At 43.1% G+C, this 17,518-nt stretch overlaps 1 protein-coding gene across 2 annotated transcripts in view; it reads right to left on the minus strand.

The window, feature by feature from the left end:
* The window catches only part of TRANK1 (tetratricopeptide repeat and ankyrin repeat containing 1), a 169,680-nt gene that overhangs the window by 40,877 nt on the left and 111,285 nt on the right, over positions 1-17,518 (minus strand). For both annotated transcript variants that reach the window (XM_040433409.1, XM_040433410.1), the window contains 2 exons: positions 12,652-12,808; positions 11,933-12,021 (listed from right to left, as the gene is read on the minus strand). In XM_040433409.1, coding sequence (XP_040289343.1) covers positions 11,933-12,021; positions 12,652-12,808 — 246 coding nt within the window. The remainder of the gene's footprint in view (positions 1-11,932; positions 12,022-12,651; positions 12,809-17,518) is intronic.

Here is a 17,518-nt window from a genome sequence, read left to right on the forward strand (position 1 = left end):
AGGATAATATCACGATCTCTGTAATGGAGTACCTTCATAAACACAGGTCTTGGAGGTGCACCCGGAGGTAATGGTCAGGTAGGTACCCTATGGGCACGTTCGAGCGCAAAAAGTGGAGTTAGAGTCTCAGCGCCAAACTTATCTTTTATCCAGGACTCAAAGAATTCTGTGGGGTTGCCCCCTTCCACCTTTTCTGGTACTCCCACCAATCTTACATTGTTCCTTCTAAGGCGGTTCTCAAGATCGTCTTGTTTGGCAGCAAGTAATTCCAGCCTGCTCTCATGCTCAGCGTTAATTCTCTTGAGGGGTAAGGCATCATCCTCCACATCCCCCATTCTCTCCTCCAGGGAAGTCGTACGCTCAGCTAGCTTTCTAAAATCCTGGCGGACTATGGGGACATCCTCTTTTATTGCCCCGACTTGCATTGTCAGTGCTTTGAGCGATTTTCCACCTTTAGTGATTGCGTGCATGACATCTTTAAGCGTGGGCTCCTCAGACTCAGATTCCTGGGCCTCCGATTCAGTATCAGCCTCATTTGGCTGTAGGACTTCATATTTGTTAGAGACAGAGGACCGATGCTTCCCAGCTACAGCCTCTGCCCCCTCACATTCAGAGTCCATGCCTTGCTCCAGTACTCTGGGCTCACCCTTATCTCTGGGCCGTTTCATACGGGTAGGAGTTGCTGCTCTCGCATATTGACCCAGTCGCGCTGCTGCTTCTGGCTGTACAGCCACCGCGCGGTCTCTGCGGTGCAGTGTGACGGAGCCGACGCCATCTTGGGACTCCTTGTCAGCTCCTCTCCCGTCCTTTCTCCTAGTCATTCCAGCGAATCTCCGCTGATATTTTGGGGCCAAAAGTATCCGCTTGTTCTCAGCTCAGGGCTCAGCAGGGTAGGCAATCTTTCAAGCAGTTTCGCTGTTTAAAATCAGGATAAATGGGCAGGATATCGCAGGAGCTTAATGCGTGCACAGCCGCTCACATGCTTGGCCAGCCACGCCCCCGTGGAACAAGTCTTTGACTGAGGGATTTAAAGCTCTCCAGGAGTCAGACACCTTTAAGTATAGAAGTTGTCGTTTAAGTTTCGCTAATGCTCTATAGCTAGTCAATGTTTTCCCACCAGATAAATCAATTAATGGATTTAAGGAGACGTTAAACACTTCCCATGATAAGTATACCTTCAGAAAAACGTGACAGTTTCTTCAGGGTAGAGATGAGCCATGAAATTTGGCATTAATTGGGAGCTTAAATGTTCCCTATGGTCACTGTAAAATTACCTATCTTTCCCTTAATAAAGAGATAACGGTCATCTGGGTCAATACATTTATCTAATAAGGAGGCGGCTATATTTTTACTTATTCCGATACGGACTCCTTTCGAGGCTTTGCTATGAGCCAGCATGGACCCAAGTGGAGAAATATTTTTTGTTCATCGTGGGGATTTGTGTGTCTTTAAAGTGTGTCCCTTGCAGCAAACAGATGTCCACTTTGTGTTTCCTGAGAAAGTAAATTACCTGACCTCGTTTAGACGGAGAGTTCAGACCACGAACGTTGTAGGTTATTATTCTAAGTCTGATCATTAGAGTATAAAAGTAGGTGAATGATTATGTGTATGGCTTTTTCCATTGTCCAGTACCTGTATAGAGGGAGGGGGGGAGGAGGTATGAGCAAGTAAAGGAGGGAAGGGAATATGAGGGGTACAAAGTATGACAAAAGATAACAAATTATTGCAAAGATAACAGTGAACAAATACAAATAGGGAACATCCCTAAAATAACAATAAAAGTGAACACAGTTAAAGGGGTTCTCCGGCCCCTACTTGAAAATTGCCCATCTTCATTACCTGTGGAGGGAAGGTTATTACACCAATACTTACCTTCCACAGCGCAGCCCTTCCTATGATTCTCTTCACGGTCACGTGACCGCTCCTGAAGCTTTTTCAAGTCTTCCAATCCAGCGCCGTCTTTTCCTGCCTGAGGCAGGAGACGGAACGTCATCACTGACGTCACCGCCTCCAGCCGGCCTTCCTCGGTCCCATCGCTTGCACACTACTGAGCATGCGCCGGGACTGCCGGCAGTCTTCTGAGTGTACAGGCTTCTATGTTATGCAATGTAACTGCTGTACATGAATGACAGCATAGCGAGTGACAGCAAAACTGTGGATGGCACTGTTGTGGGGAACTGTATATAACCTCTAGAGTGACCCCATAACAGTGATATCCACAGTGCTCCGATAACATTGACACTGTTATGTGGGTGCTCTAGATGTCACTGTTATGGGGGTGCTCTAGATGTCACTGTTATGGTTGCACTGTGGATGTCACTGTTATCGGTGCACTGTGGATGTCACTGTTATGGGGGCACTGTGGATGTCACTGTTATGGGGGCACTGTGGATGTCACTGTTATGGGTGCACTGCGGATGTCACTGTTATGGGTGCACTGCGGATGTCACTGTTATCGGTGCACTGCGGATGTCACTGTTATGGGGACACTGCGGATGTCACTGTTATGGGGACACTGCGGATGTCACTGTTATGGGGACACTGCGGATGACACTGTTATGGGGACACTGCGGATGTCACTGTTATGGGGACACTGCGGATGTCACTGTTATGGGGACACTGCGGATGTCACTGTTATGGGGACACTGCGGATGTCACTGTTATGGGGACACTGCGGATGTCACTGTCCTGGCATTTTAGGGGCCCTAAAGCGTGAGAAGTAGTTTGGAATCCAAATGCGTAAAAATGCCCTCAAAAGTACTCATTGGAATTTGGGCCCCTGTGCGCACCTAAGCTGCAAAAAAGTGTCACACATGTGGTATCGCCGTACTCAGAAGAAGTAGGGCAATGTGTTTTGGGGTGTATTTTTACATATATCCATACTGTGTGTGAAAAATATCTCTGTAAATGACAACTTTTAACTTTTTTTATACAAAGTTGTAAATTTACAGAGATATTTCTCTCACCAAGATGGGTATATGTACAAATACACTCTAAAACACATTGCCCTACTTCTCCTGAGTACGGCGATACCACATGAGTGACACTTTTTTGCAGCCAAGATGCGCAAAGGGGCCCAAATCCCAATGAGTACCTTTTAGGAGGGCATTTTTAGGCATTTGGATTCCAGACTTCTTCTCACGCTTTAGGGCCCCTAAAATGCCAGGGCAGTATAAATACCCCACATGTGACCCCATTTTGGAAAGAAGACACGCCAAGGTATTCCGTGAGGGGCATGGCGAGTTCATAGAAGTTTTTTTTTTTTGGCACAAGTTAGCGGAAATTGTTTTTTTTTTCTCACAAAGTCTCCCTTTCCGCTAACTTGTGACAAAAAGTTCAATCTTTCATGGACTCAATATTCCCCTCAGCGAATACCTTGGGGTGTCTTCTTTCCAAAATGGGGTCATTTGTGGAGTGTTTGTACTGCCCTGGCATTTGAGGGTTTCCGCAATCATTACATGTATGGCCAGCATTAGGAGTTTCTGCTATTATCCTTATATTGAGCATATGGGTAATGAGATTATTTTTTTCCGTTCAGCCTCTGGGCTGAAAGAAAAAATGAACGGCACAGATTTCTTCATTCGCATCGATCAATGTGGATGAAAAAATTTCTGGGAGGCTAGCGAAGTACAGGAAGCCACTGCGATTGATAAAAAATATCAAAACTGATTTTATTTTATCGCCGCAGCGCTTGTGTAGTGATTGTGCAGTGCTAAAAAAAAAAAAAAATTCTGTCACTGCGGCAGGCCTGATCGGGCAAACACTGCGTTTTGGGTGGAGGGCGAGCTAAGGTGACACTAATACTATTATAGATCTGACTGTGATCAGTTCTGATCACTTACAGATACTATAAAGTACCAATGCTGATTAGCGATACGCTAATCAGCGAATCAGTGACTGCGGTGCAGTGGGCTGGGCGCTAACTGACGCTAACTGCCTACCAAAGGGGCCTAAACTATCCTAAAGCTAACAGTCAATACTGGTGGAAAAAAAAAAGTGACAGTTTACACTGATCACTTTTTTCCCTTTCACTAGTGATTGACAGGGGTGATCAAGGGGTTAATTGGGGGGTGATCTGGGGCTAAATATGTAGTGCTTGGTGTACTCACTGTGATCTGTGCTCTCTGCTGGGACCAACCGACGAAAAGGACCCAGCAGAAAGCACAGAAGCCATTTAACACATTATATTTATAAATATATAATGTGTTATATGGCTGGTGGTTCGTTATTTTAAAAGTCACCAACCTGCCAGCGCTGATCACTGGCTGGCAGGCTCAGGGCTCCAGATGACGACCAAAATGGTCGCCAATGCGACTTAGAATTTACAAATGGCGACAAGACTTTTTAGTCTGGTCGCCATTTGCGACTAGAGCCGCGCCGCAGCTCTGAATACAGCGGCGGGCACAGAAGCTGAACTATCATGTTCTTATCAGCAGCGCAGTGGAAGAGTCTCTCCCTCTCCCTGTGCTGCTGCCGCCGCGGCCAATAACAAGAGGGACAGAGGGAGGGGCTGTGGCCACTGCGCCACCAATGAAGATAACCGACCTGTTAATACAAATACAGGAGGCGGGTGCCGGAATCAAATAGCGGCACCCGACCTCTATGACAGGGAGCTGCGATCAGCGGCAGTTAACCCCTCAGGTGCTGCTCCCAGTGTCATAGAGGTCGGGTGCCGGCTATTTGATTCCGGCACCCGCCTCCTGTATTTGTATTAACAGGTCAGTTATCTTCATTGGTGGCGCAGTGGCCACAGCCCCTCCCCCAACACCCCAGTATAATAAACATTGAGTGCGCCCCCCCCCCCCAGTATAATAAACATTAAGTGCGGACCCCCAGTATAATAAACATTGAGTGCCCCCCCCAGTATAATAAACATTGAGTGCGCCCCCCCCAGTATAATAAACATTGAGTGCGGCCCCCCCCTAGTATAATAAACATTGAGTGCGCCCCCCACCCCCAGTATAATAAACATTGAGTGCGGCCCCCCCAGTATAATAAACATTGAGTGCGCCCCCCCCCCAGTATAATAAACATTGAGTGCGCCCCCCCCCCAGTATAACATTGAGTGCGCCCCCCCCCAGTATAATAAACATTGGGTGCGCCCCCCCCCAGTATAATAAACATTGAGTGCGGCCCCCCCCCCCCAGTATAATAAATATTGAGTGCGGGCCCCCCCCCCAGTATAATAAACATTGAGTGCGGCCCCCCCCCCCCCCCAGTATAATAAACATTGAGTGCTGGTCCCCCCCCCCAGTATAATAAACATTGAGTGCCCCCCCCCGCCCCCCCCAAGTATAATAAACATTGGTGGCGCAGTGGGAAGTGCCAATGAGGGTTAAAAAAAAATATAAAAAAAATTAACTCACCTCCTCCAATTGATCGCGTAGCTGCCGGTCTCCTGTTCTCTCTTCAGGACCTGTGGTGACGTCACTGAGCTCCATCACATGGTCCATTACCATGGTGATGGATCATGTGATGTATCATGTGATGAGCACAGTGATGTCACCACAGATCCTTAAGAAAGAACAGGAGACCGGCTGCTACGCGATCAATTGGAGGAGGTGAGTTAATTTTAATTTTTTTATTTTTAACCCTCATTGGCACTGCCCACCAATGTTTATATGTTTATTATACTAGGGAGGGGGGGCGCACTGCGCCACCAATGTTTATTATACAGGGGTGTGGGGGGGGGGGGGGCGCACTGCGCCACCAATGTTTATATGTTTATTATACTAGGGAGTGGGGGTGCACTGCGCCACCAATGTTTATTATACTGGGGTGTTGGGGGGGCGCACTGCGCCACCAATGTTTATTATATTGGGGTGTATATAATGTTTATTATATTGACCTTCTACTAAGCATTCTGCATTAAAGAATGCTATTATTTTCCCTTATAACCATGTTGTTATAAGGGAAAGTAATACAGTGAATAGACTTTCATCCTAGCAACCATGCGTGAAAATCGCACGGTTCAACCAGAAGGATGGATCCGGCATTCCGGTATTTTGAATGCCGGATACGGCACTAATACATTCCTATGGGGAAAAATGCTGAATCCGGCATTCAGGCAAATCTTCATTTTTTTTCCGCCAGAGATAAAACTGTAGAATGCTGCGGTTTTATCTTTTGCCTGATCAGTCAAAAAGACTGACCTGAAGACATCTTTTCCGGTATAGAGCCCCTGTGACGGAACTCTATGCCGGAAATGAAAAACGCTAGTGTGAAAGTACCCTAAAATATTAAGTTTAAATCCCCCCTTTCCCAATTTTACATATAAAATATATAAACAATAAATGAACATATTACATAGCGCTGTGTCCAAAAAGTCCAAACTATTAAATTTTTAAAAAATTTCTCCTATGCGGTGAGCATTCGCGGTGAGCAGTCACCTTGTCACCCCAAAAAATAGGATAGGACTGTTCTATTATGGGCCGAACGTTTCATAAAATGCAAAATGCACGCGGCTTTTTTTGGTGTTTTTTTTTTTGCACGGTATTGAGTATCGCGATACTTTTTTTATGGTGACGAAAGCGAATCAAAACTTTGGTATCTAAACAACCCTACGCCAATCTGATCGGCGTAGCGTTGTCACGATACCAAAATTTTGATTTGGTTTTAATTTGGCTCCTAAATTTTTCAGTTCAGGAGCCAATGGCTACTAGGATTTTTTTTTAGTCTGGAGCACTGAGGCTGGTGACCAACTCCTTGTGCGCCTTTTGCCGACCCGCACTGCGCGGGCTGCATATGTGCGTCATCTCGCGTCTCGCGAGATGATGCGTATATGCATCCAGGAGGAATAACCCGGCCGCCAGCATCCCTGCGTTAGGCGATCGGGAGGTGGTTAATATACCCATAACAGTGACCGCCCTCAGTTCGCCCTGAAGATGAATGGATGAAAATGAGAATTGTGGTCTCTGACACCATAGTGGGAGAGACCCAACTATCTTAATGATATGGTGAAGTAAGTAAAGATAGAAGAAAAAGGGGTGAAAGCAGAGGATAGCAAAGATGGAAGCTTAAAGTTGTTGCAAGAAAGCAACAGAGATTTAGGTATAGAAGGCAGATAAATGATGTGCATTATGGGCGGAGTTTCGGAAACCAAGCAGATCCCCTTAGTCTCTTCCAGTAAAGTTTTAACTTAGGAGGAAAGGACTGGAGAGTTCGATTGTTGTAGGCCGTTGAAAGGCATGTCCTAAATACTGTAGGAGAACAGCAGCGATGAAGAAGGATGTGGTGTAGGTTGGGATAGCGATTTTATATTGGATAAAGTGGAGAAAGGTTAGTAATGCGGGGAAAGATATCCCAAAGGTAGAATAGAGTGAACTTCGATACTGTTTGGTGTATAAATTGTAGGAACATTTATACCTTGAATGAGTTAACTATAATCTCTCGGTAGTGGGAGGGGGGGGTTGGATGGGGACGCGAGGGAGAAGGGGAGGGAGGGTGGTAGGGTTGATAGCGATATCAAGCTAAATTAAGGGGGGGAATGAAAGGGGGGGGGTTGGTAGGAATAGGGGAGGGCGAGAGATTAATTTACCACTAGTGCTGATGAAATTAAAAATGCATTATAGTCCCAGCGAACACTGGAGCTTTTTAGGTGTTGTCAGCAATGAGGTATTTGGGCATCAGTTTTCCTGTTTTTTTCTTGGATCTTGTGTTGCAACTGTAGGGAACTTCTTCCCAAGGAGTAGGTGGCATTAAATGGGGTACATTAGCAAGGCCTGTCACTGTTGACCAGTCGGGAATCTGAAACTCTGCAAGCTCTAGAGCAGCGTAGACTTCAGGGAGGTCAGACATTGAATGAACCAGGAACCTCTTCCATTCAAAAGAAAATGTAAGTCCAAAGGGGAATTTCCAGCTGTATTGGAGTCCTTTGGATCTGAGGGTCTCTGTTAGTGGTTTGAGAGTTCTCCGTTTTTGTAGGGTTTGTGGAGATAGATCTTGGAAGATTTGGATTTGTGCACTTTCATATTCAATATGCTCAGTTAGCCTTGTATGTTGCAATATTTCTTCTTTCACTCTGTAGTTTAGAAGACGGAAAATGACATCATGTGGCGGTTCAGAGTCTTTGGGTTTTCTCCGTAGTGCTCTGTGGGCTCGCTCTATGACGATGTCTTCTAAGCAGGCATCTTTCAGGCATCGAAAGCGGCGTTAAGAAAGTTTTAGCAGGTGGACATACTTTCAGTAACGGCAGTACTGTAGCTACATATAGCCTTTTGTGCATTTTCGAGTTGTTCCACTCGGGTGCCAATATATTTCATTTCTAGTTTTATATCTTGTAGGCCCCTTGAAAGAGGGTCTAGCGCTTTGGCCAGTGTTTTTTCCAGGGATTTTTGTAGGAAGAAGCGAGAAATTGGAAGAGAATCCTGGTGAGATGGATTATCTGTCTTGCTGTCGGTATCCTCTCCGGGGTCTACTTGAGCCACAGGTCAGGAGGCTTTGGACGGTGTGTTCGTTTTTTGAGTAGGTGAATTGGAGTTTTTCTTTTTTATGTATTTCTCCATTTCTCTAAGAAGAAACAGGGAGCAGCGGGGGAGGTGGGGTTCGTGGTCTGGTGCCTCTAGTAATTTGTGTTACAGACCTCTTAAATATCGTATCCAGCTGATAGATGATGGTAAGTATGGCACAGTCTGGGGAGAGCTCCGATAGGCTGCTGCCACCGATCGGGCGAGTCTCGGTTCCGGCCTTATGGCGGACGGAAGGTTTTTCGTCCTACCAGAGTAGCGGAGATGGAGTTCCTCAGTTAAACCCGGTCTGTTGTTGGCTAACAACGGAAGGCTGGAGGTTCGCGGGTTGGTTGAAGGAGGGTCGGAGGCCGCACCACGTGGGAGGCCTCAGTCCCACAAAAAGTGAATCACCTCCTAGGAGAGATTGGCAGCTCATGCAATGTAGATTCAAAGTCCTGAATATGGAGGGGGAGTCTCCTGAGATGGCTGGATGATGTTGAAGGGCCGTGTTATTATGAGCGCAGGACAGTCTGACATTGACCCGATGAGTGGTGCCAAGTAAGCGGGGGACCTCTTGGTATGGAAGGTCCTGTCAACTGTGTGCGCAGGCCGCCGCTCTTTTACTCCGAATCTCGGCGTTCTCGTGCCCCGGAAATCGAGGCTGGAGATTAGTAGGCCTCGGCCTTTACTTGGGCGCCGGAGGTCAGTTGAGCCTCGGAGAAGTCTCTTTTTGTAGCGGATGATACGCTGAACCAAAAGGTAGGTAGGCTGGGTTCAAAGTATGTCTGGATCGGCTCCGATGGCACTCGATAAGCTCCGTTGTCAGAGAGCTCACCAGGGAGTCGACCTCTCCACTGGCCGCAAGCCACCCCCCCCCCCCCCCCCCCCCGCCAGAATTTCTTTGCTTTTAAGACAGATAGTGATGCATCATAAAGTAGTTATCACTTTACATTCCCCACATGTCTACTTTATGTTGGCATCATTTTGTAGTGGTCATTTTTTTTTTTTAGGATGTTAGAAGGCTTAGAAGTTTAGAAGCACATTTGAAATTTTTTAAGAAATATTCCAAAACCCACTTTTTTAAGGACCATTTCAGTTATGAAGTCACTTTGTGGGGCTTACACAGTAGAGATCACCCATAAATGACCACATTTTAGAAATAACACCCCTCAAGTTATTCAAAACTGATTTTACAAATGGAGGGGAAATTTTCAGGTGCCATGTCACATTTGAAGAGACCCTGAGGTACCCCTAGAAAGAAAACCCCAAAAAGTGACCCCATTTTGGAAACTACCCCCCCTCAAGGAATAAATCTATTGGTGAAGTGAATGCTTTGACCCAACAAGCGTTTCATAGAATTTAGAAACACATGGCTGTGAAAATGAAAAATTTAACTTTTATTTCCAATATAAAGTTGCTTTAGCCCCAAATTTTTCATTTTCACAAGGGGTAACAGGAGAAAATGCACCCCAAAATGTAGTAGTTATTCATTTTTTCCTGAATACGGCAACACCTCATACATAGTCATAAACCGCTGTTTGGGGGCATGGCAGCATTCAGAAGGGTAAAAGCAGCATTAGGATTTTCTAATATGTAATTTCCTGATATTAGTTTAGGGCCCATAATATTTGTATGTTTTGGGGGCTTGTTTTTTGCGGGACGGCCCGTAGTTTTATTGGTATAATTTTGGGGTACATATGTCTTTTTGATCACTTTTTATACTACCGGTATTTTTGTGGAGGTGAAGTGGTCAAAAATGGTAATTCTGTCAGTGTTTTTTCATTTTAATTTTTTATGGGGTTCCTCTTGTGGTAAAAATTATATGATTATTTTATTCTGTGGGCTGATACTGTTATGGCAATCTAAATTTATGTTGTTTTTTTATGTTTTACTACTTTTTCAGCATAAAATCACTTTTGTGTTAAAAATTTATTATATTTTGCATCGCCATATACTAAAGTCCATAACATTTATATTTTTTCACCAATGTAGCTGTCTGGGGGCTTGTTATTTGCGGGACGGGCTGTAGTTTTTATTGGTATCATTTTGGGATAAATATGTCTTTTTGATACATTTTTATACTATTTTTTGTGGCGGTGAAGTGGACAAAAATGGCAATTCTGTCAGTGTTTTTTTATTTTTATGGGGTTCCTCTTATGGTAAATATTATATGATTATTTTGTTCTGTGGGTTGATACGGTTATGGCGATACCAAATAATTTTGGGGTACATATGTTTTTTAATCACTTGTAGTTTATTTTTTGTGGACGTGAGGTGAAAAAAACTGCAATTTCGTCATTTTTTTCTACATTATTTTTTACAGCCTTCACTGTGTGGGATTAGTAATATGATACTTTTATAGATCAGGTCGTTACGGACACAGCGATACCAATTATGTGAAGTTTTTAATGACATTAAAAAAAATCACTTTTTTATTTTTACACTTTTTTTTATTTATCAAGACCCATCTGTATTTTGAAGATCCAGTGGGCCTGATGGCTATACAGTGCATTGCAATAGTCATCTATTGCAATGCACTGTATAGTCAGTGCTACACTTACACTAAGGCTGATCAGACCCTCAGGGTCTGATCAGCCTTAGGTACATGGCAGCCCGGACGCTGTTGCGATGGCAGCAGCCCGATGCAAGTGAGAGGGAGCACCCTCCCTCTAAACCCCATGGATTCTGCAGGTGGTTGCTGACCGCGGCATCTATGGGGTTAAACGACCGAGATCGGTGCCAGCACCAATTCCGGCCGTAGCAGCAGAGTGTTAGCTGTAAGTTACAGCTAACAATCTCTGCTGATGGCAGTGGCTCTGTTCCTGAGCCATTGCCATCAGAGCCAGCTCAGAGGACATCACAGCAGGGGGCATCTGGGGGCGATGGGGGGGGAAGTGCAATGGCCACATGTGGGGGGTCACTTAAATTTATCTGGGGCTCTGGGGGCAAGGTGGCAGTCATGCATGATTTCCGGCTGTGATCTCCAAGCATGGAGATCACAGCCTGAAACCGGAATTTTTCTCAATGAAGCACTCCGATTGGTTAGTCTAACCAATCGGAGCGCTTGCCAGCAAGGGACCACTCTGATTGGTCCCTTGCCAGCTTCCCCAGTGTCTCTTCTCTCCGGGAGAGCGGAGACTCTGGGGCTGTGACACGTCCAAATGTGTGAAAGGGTAAATATACAGTACAACGCACCCTTTGCAGTGCAGAAGGTGAGAATGGGGCAAATCCGCATCAAAATTCACAAATAGCATGTGTGGATTTTGGTGTGGAAACCCAGAAAAATCTGCACAAGAATCCACATGGCAATTCTGCTTGACAACCCGCAGCCACACAGATTTACCATAGGTGAACCTTTGTATTCATTCTGCATTGTACAGAACTCACTGGATACTTCACATCAAATGTAAATTAATCGGCACATTTCTACCTCTATTAGCTACAAAACGGTCACTTAGTAGCTGCTGCTTTTCTAAAAGGACTACCTTCCAACACTGGTGTCTTGCATAGTAATCTCCTTGAGAGATCCATTCCTCTTTAGTTGATGCTTTCACGAACATGTTATCATCCAGATCTGGGTGAAAAAGAGATATAAGATCACTATAAAATAAGGATTGGTGATTTTCTTATTATTTATTGCTCTTCTCCTGCATTTTAAGGTACACAATAAAAGCCTATTTTGACATCTGTGCCATCTGTATAAATAAGAAAATCTATAGAGAGCGTGTACCTACTATTTAACTGTAACATCTGAAAAAAAAAAAAAAAAAGGAAGAGAAAGTTTCTGGCCTTCTGTAACTAAATGTTACGGCTCATTCACACGACCAGATCAGCTTTTGCAGATCCGCAAAACACGGATGCCGGCAGTGTGCCTTTCGCGGAATGGAACATCTGTCTCTGTGATAGAAATGCCTATTCCACAAATGCCTACAAGAATAGGACATGTTCTATCCTTTTACCGGGGCCACAGAACGGACATATGGATGCGGACAGCACACAGTGTGCTGCCAGCAAATTTGCAGCCCTATTGAAATGAATAGGTCCGTATCCAATCTGCAAAATTGCAGAACGGATGCAGACAGGTAAATATGGTCGTGTGAGTGGGTCCTTAATGAAATAAAAATGGATTCCAAAGCAATTATTACACATCTCTTGGTACAGTTGTTCTTTATCTACGAAGCATAATAAACAAGATCTGTATTACCTTTATTTTTATCTGTGTGGACCTTGTAAACTAATTTCCGTTTTTCAAAGTACTCGAATGCTGGTGCTCGCTTCTCGTGGTTCTCATCAAATATCCACAGGTTTACCCTGGCTCTAGTTATAGCTGTGTACAGTTGTTTCAGTTCTCCATTTAGCATCTTGGTTAGAAGAAGGAAATGTCCGTTACCATGTGCAATGAAAAATAAATAAGAAAATGACAAGACAAAATGGAAATGTAAAAACAGAGGGGAATTACAAAGTATTACAAAGGCAATATTAAAATTACTGGCAACTTAACTGATCACAAATTATATAAATCAAGAATTTCCCTTTTCATGAAATTGCATGAACCTATAGGCTGCTGAGCGATCCACAAAAACAAACCCTTTACTAACGACATGAATACTGAGCATTTATTTACTAGTAAAGAAAACCTGCTCCTCAGCATCAAGTCCTAAAGCCTGCAGTGAGGAGCGGGTGCCCCAGCATGTGCAACAGGATGAGGTGAGTAGTTTTTTTTTTAATCCCTGAGTGGCTTTTTTTTTTTAACACAGTATCTAGTTTTTTTTAACGGCTGTTAGACAGGTGCACTGCTGTTTAACCCCTTCAGGACCCTGCTATTTTTCACCGTAAAGGGTTTCTATCATCAGTGCTAGCGATGTGCTAATGTCAGCAGTACATAAAAGTGTTCTTTCTACTTTTGTCCCCGACGCCGTTCTCCTAAAAAACACACTTTTAAAATATGTTAATGAGCCTCTAGATTCAGCACCTAGAGGCTCGGTCAACTAACCATTTATCCCGCCCAGGTCCTCCGTTTAGCCCACCCCGCTCCTCTTGAGTGACGTGCGAGTTAGCTGGATCGCTGAAGAAATCCCGCGCCGTCCACTTCTGTATTCGGCACAGTGAGTGAAGGACACGCTCCTGGTGCCGGCTTCCGCACTGTGACATAGTCGGCGCAGGCGCAGTGAGAAAGCCGGCACCAGGAGCGCGTCCTTCACTCACTGCGCCAAATACAGAAATGGACGTCGCAGGTGCGGGATTTCTTCAGCGATCCAGCTAACTCGGACGTCACTCAAGAGGAGCGGGGCGGGCTAAACGGAGGACCTGGGCGGGATAAATGGTTAGTAGACCGAGCCTCTAGGTGCTAAATCAACGCCTTCATAGCACCTAGAGGCTCATTAGCATATTTTAAAAGTGTGTTTTTTAGGAGAACGGCGTCAGGGACAAAAGTAGAAAGAAGACTTTTATGTACTGCTGACATTAGCACATCGCTAATGTCAGTCAGCTACATAACAGAATTTCTGATGATAGAAACCTTTTAAAGATCAGGCTATTTTTTGCAAATCTGACGTGTCATTTCATGTGGTGATAACTTTAAAATGCTTTTACTTACCCAGGCCGTCCTAAAAAAAATTATATTATTTATTTAAAAAAATCCAAATTTACCAAAAATTTTGAAGAATTTGCAAATTTTCAAATTTCAATTTCTCTACTTTTATAATAGATAGTAATACCTCCAAAAATTGTTATTACTTTACATTCCCCATATGTCTACTTCATGTTTGGATTATTTTGTGAATGCCATTTAATTTTTTGGGGACGTTAGAAGACTTAGAAGTTTAGAAGTAAATCTTGAAATTTTGCAGAAAATTATCAAAACCCACTTTTTAACCCCTTAGGACACGGACATATTTCACCAGTGTCACTTTATGTGTGAATAACTTAGAAACGCTTTTACTTATCCAGGCCATTCTGAGATAGTTTTTTCGTCACATATTGTACTTCATGACACTGGTAGGAATAAAAAAAATATATTTTTATTTATTAAAAAAAATAGCAAATTTCGCAAAAAATTTGAAAAATTAGCAAATTTCCAAGTTCCAATTTCTCTACTTCTAAAATACATAGTAATACCTCCAAAAATAATTATTAATTTACATTCCCCATATGTCTACTTTATGTTTGGATCATTTTGGAAATGCCATTTATTTTTTGGGGGTGTTACAAGGCTTAGAAGTTTAGAAGCAAATCTTGAAATTTTTCAGAAAATTTCTAAATCCCACTATTTCAGGACCAGTTCAGGTCCGAAATCACTTTGTGAGGCTTACATAATAGAAACCACCCAAAAATAACTCCATTTTACAAACTACACCCCTCAAGATATTCAAAACTGATTTTACAAACTTTGTTAACCCTTTAGGTGTTCCACAAGAATCATTTTTTTGGCAGATTTCCCATTTGAATAAATTTTTTCCAGTTACAAAGCAAGGGTTAACAGCCAAACAAAACTCAATATTTATGGCTCTGATTCTGTAGTTTACAGAAACAGACCCATATGTGGTCGTAAACTGCTGTACGGGCACACGGCAGGGCGCAGAAGGAAAGGAATGCAATACGGTTTTTGGAAGACAGATTTTGCTGGACTGTTTTTTTTTTACACCATGTCCCAGTTGAAGCCCCCCTGATGCACCCCTAGAGTAGAAACTCCAAAAAAGTGACCCCATTTTGGAAACTACGGGATAGGGTGGCAGTTTTGTTGGTACTATTTTAGGGTACATATGATTTTTGATTGCTCTATATTACACTTTTTGTGAGGCGAGGTAACAAGAAATAGCTGTTTTGGCACCGTTTTTATTTTTTGTTATTTACAACATTCATCTGACAGGTTAGATCATGTGGTATTTTTATAGAGCAGGTTATTACAGACGCGGCGATACCCAATATGTCTACTTTTTTTTTTTTATGTTTTACACAATTATTTCAATTTTAAAACAAAAACAAAATCATGTTTTAGTGTCTCCATAGTCCAAGAGCCATAGTTTTTTCAGTTTTTGGGCGATTATCTTGGGTAGGGTATTATTTTTGCAGGATGAGATGACGGTTTGATTGGCACTATTTTGGGGTGCGTATGACTTTTTAATCGCTTGCTATTACACTTTTTGTGATGTAAGGGGACAAAAAATGCCTTTTTTTACACTTTTTTTTTTAGGAGTTAGGTCATGTGATGTGATATTTTTATAGAGCAGGTGTACTGTACTGTATTTTCACTTTAAAAAGTCTGATCAGACTTCTGCCTTTAGCAGAAGTCTGATCAGCACCATTGACAGCCAGAAGCCTGTGAAGGTGTCCAGTTGCCATGGTAACCATCACTCGCTGCCACAACAGAGCAGCTGGTGATGGGGAGCCCCCTCCCTCTGTGATCCCGTCAAGAATCGGGAGGCTGAAACAGCACAGCAGCCCCCGATGGGAGAGGGAGGGAGCTCCCTCCCCGTTTACCTCTTCCATACAGCGGTCCCTACGGACCACGGCATGGAAGGGGTTAAACGGCTGACATCACAGCACAGATGTCAGCCGTTTCAAGCAGAGCGTCAGCAATGTAGCAGGGTAGTTAAAAATGAAAATTTAGGCAATTTTGAAGTTTCTGATCCCGCGGATAAGAAACTTCCGACAGCGCTGCAAACCGCAGGTCTGAATTGACCTGCGGTTTGCAGCGGTCGCCGATACGGGGGGTCATAGAACTTCCTCGGCATTGTCCCAGGGTGCCTGCTGATTGATTTTAGCAGGCACCCAGTTCCGATCACCGCCTGCCGCACGGTGGTGATCGGAAATACACATGACGTACTGTGTACGTCATGTGTCCTTAACTCTTTCATGACCAAAGGTCATTGATGCCCCAGTGTCCAGGTCAAAATTTACAAATCTGACATGCGTCACTTTAAGTGGTAATAGCTTTGGAACACTTTTACTTATCCACGCCATTCTGAAATTGTTTTCTCGTGACACATTGTACTTCATGACAGTCATAAATTAGAGTCAATATATATCACCTTTATTTATGAAAAAATCCCAAATTTACCAAAAATAAATAAAAATTATCAATTTTCTAAATTTCAATTTCTCTGCTTCTAAAACAGAAAGTGATACCTCATAAAATATTTATTACATAACATTCCCCATAAGTCTACTTTATGTTGGCATCATTTTGGAAATGTTATTTAATTTTTTTAGGACGTTACAAGGCTTAGAAGTTTAGAAGCAATTCTTAAAATTTTTAAGAAAATTTCCAAAACCCACTTTATAAGGACCAGTTCAGGTCTGAAGTCACTTTGTGGGGCCTATATAGTAGATACCCCCATAAATGACCCCATTGTAGAAACTAGACCCCTCAAGTTACTTAAAACCAATTTTACAAACATTATTAACCCTTTAGGTGTTCCACAAGAATTAAAGGAAAATGGAGAGGAAATTTCTAAATTTCACTTTTTTAGCAGATTTTCTATTTTATTACATTTTTTTCTTTAACACATTAAGAATTAACAGCGAAACAAAACTCAATATTTATTACTCTGATTCTGCGGTTTACAGAAACACCCAACATGTGGTCGTAAACTGATGTAAGGGCGCACGGCAGGGCGCAGAAGGAAAGGAACACCGTATGGTTTTTGGAAGGCAGATTTTGCTGGATTGGTTTTCTGAACGCCATATGTTTTTTAATTTTCTACCGATCGTCTTGTGCAGGGGCTCATTTTTTGAAGAAAGAGTTGAGGTTTTTATTGGTACCATTTTTGGGTACATAGGATTTTTTGATCATTCATTATTACACTTTATGGGACAAGGTGGCCAAAAAATTGGCTGTTTTGGAACTTTTTTTTTTTTTTTTTTTTTACAGCGTTCATCTGAGGGGTTAGGTCATGTGACAGTTTTATAGAGCAGATCGTTACGGACGTGGCAATACCCAATATGTATACTTTTTCTTATTTATTTAAGTTTTACACAATAATAGCATTTCTGAAACCAAAAAAATGATGTTTTAGTGTCTCTATAGTCTGAGAGCCATAGCTTTTTTATTTTTTGGGCGATTGTCTTAA

Source organism: Bufo bufo, chromosome 5, assembly GCF_905171765.1.
Source record: "Bufo bufo chromosome 5, aBufBuf1.1, whole genome shotgun sequence".
Taxonomy (NCBI): Eukaryota; Metazoa; Chordata; class Amphibia; order Anura; family Bufonidae; genus Bufo; species Bufo bufo.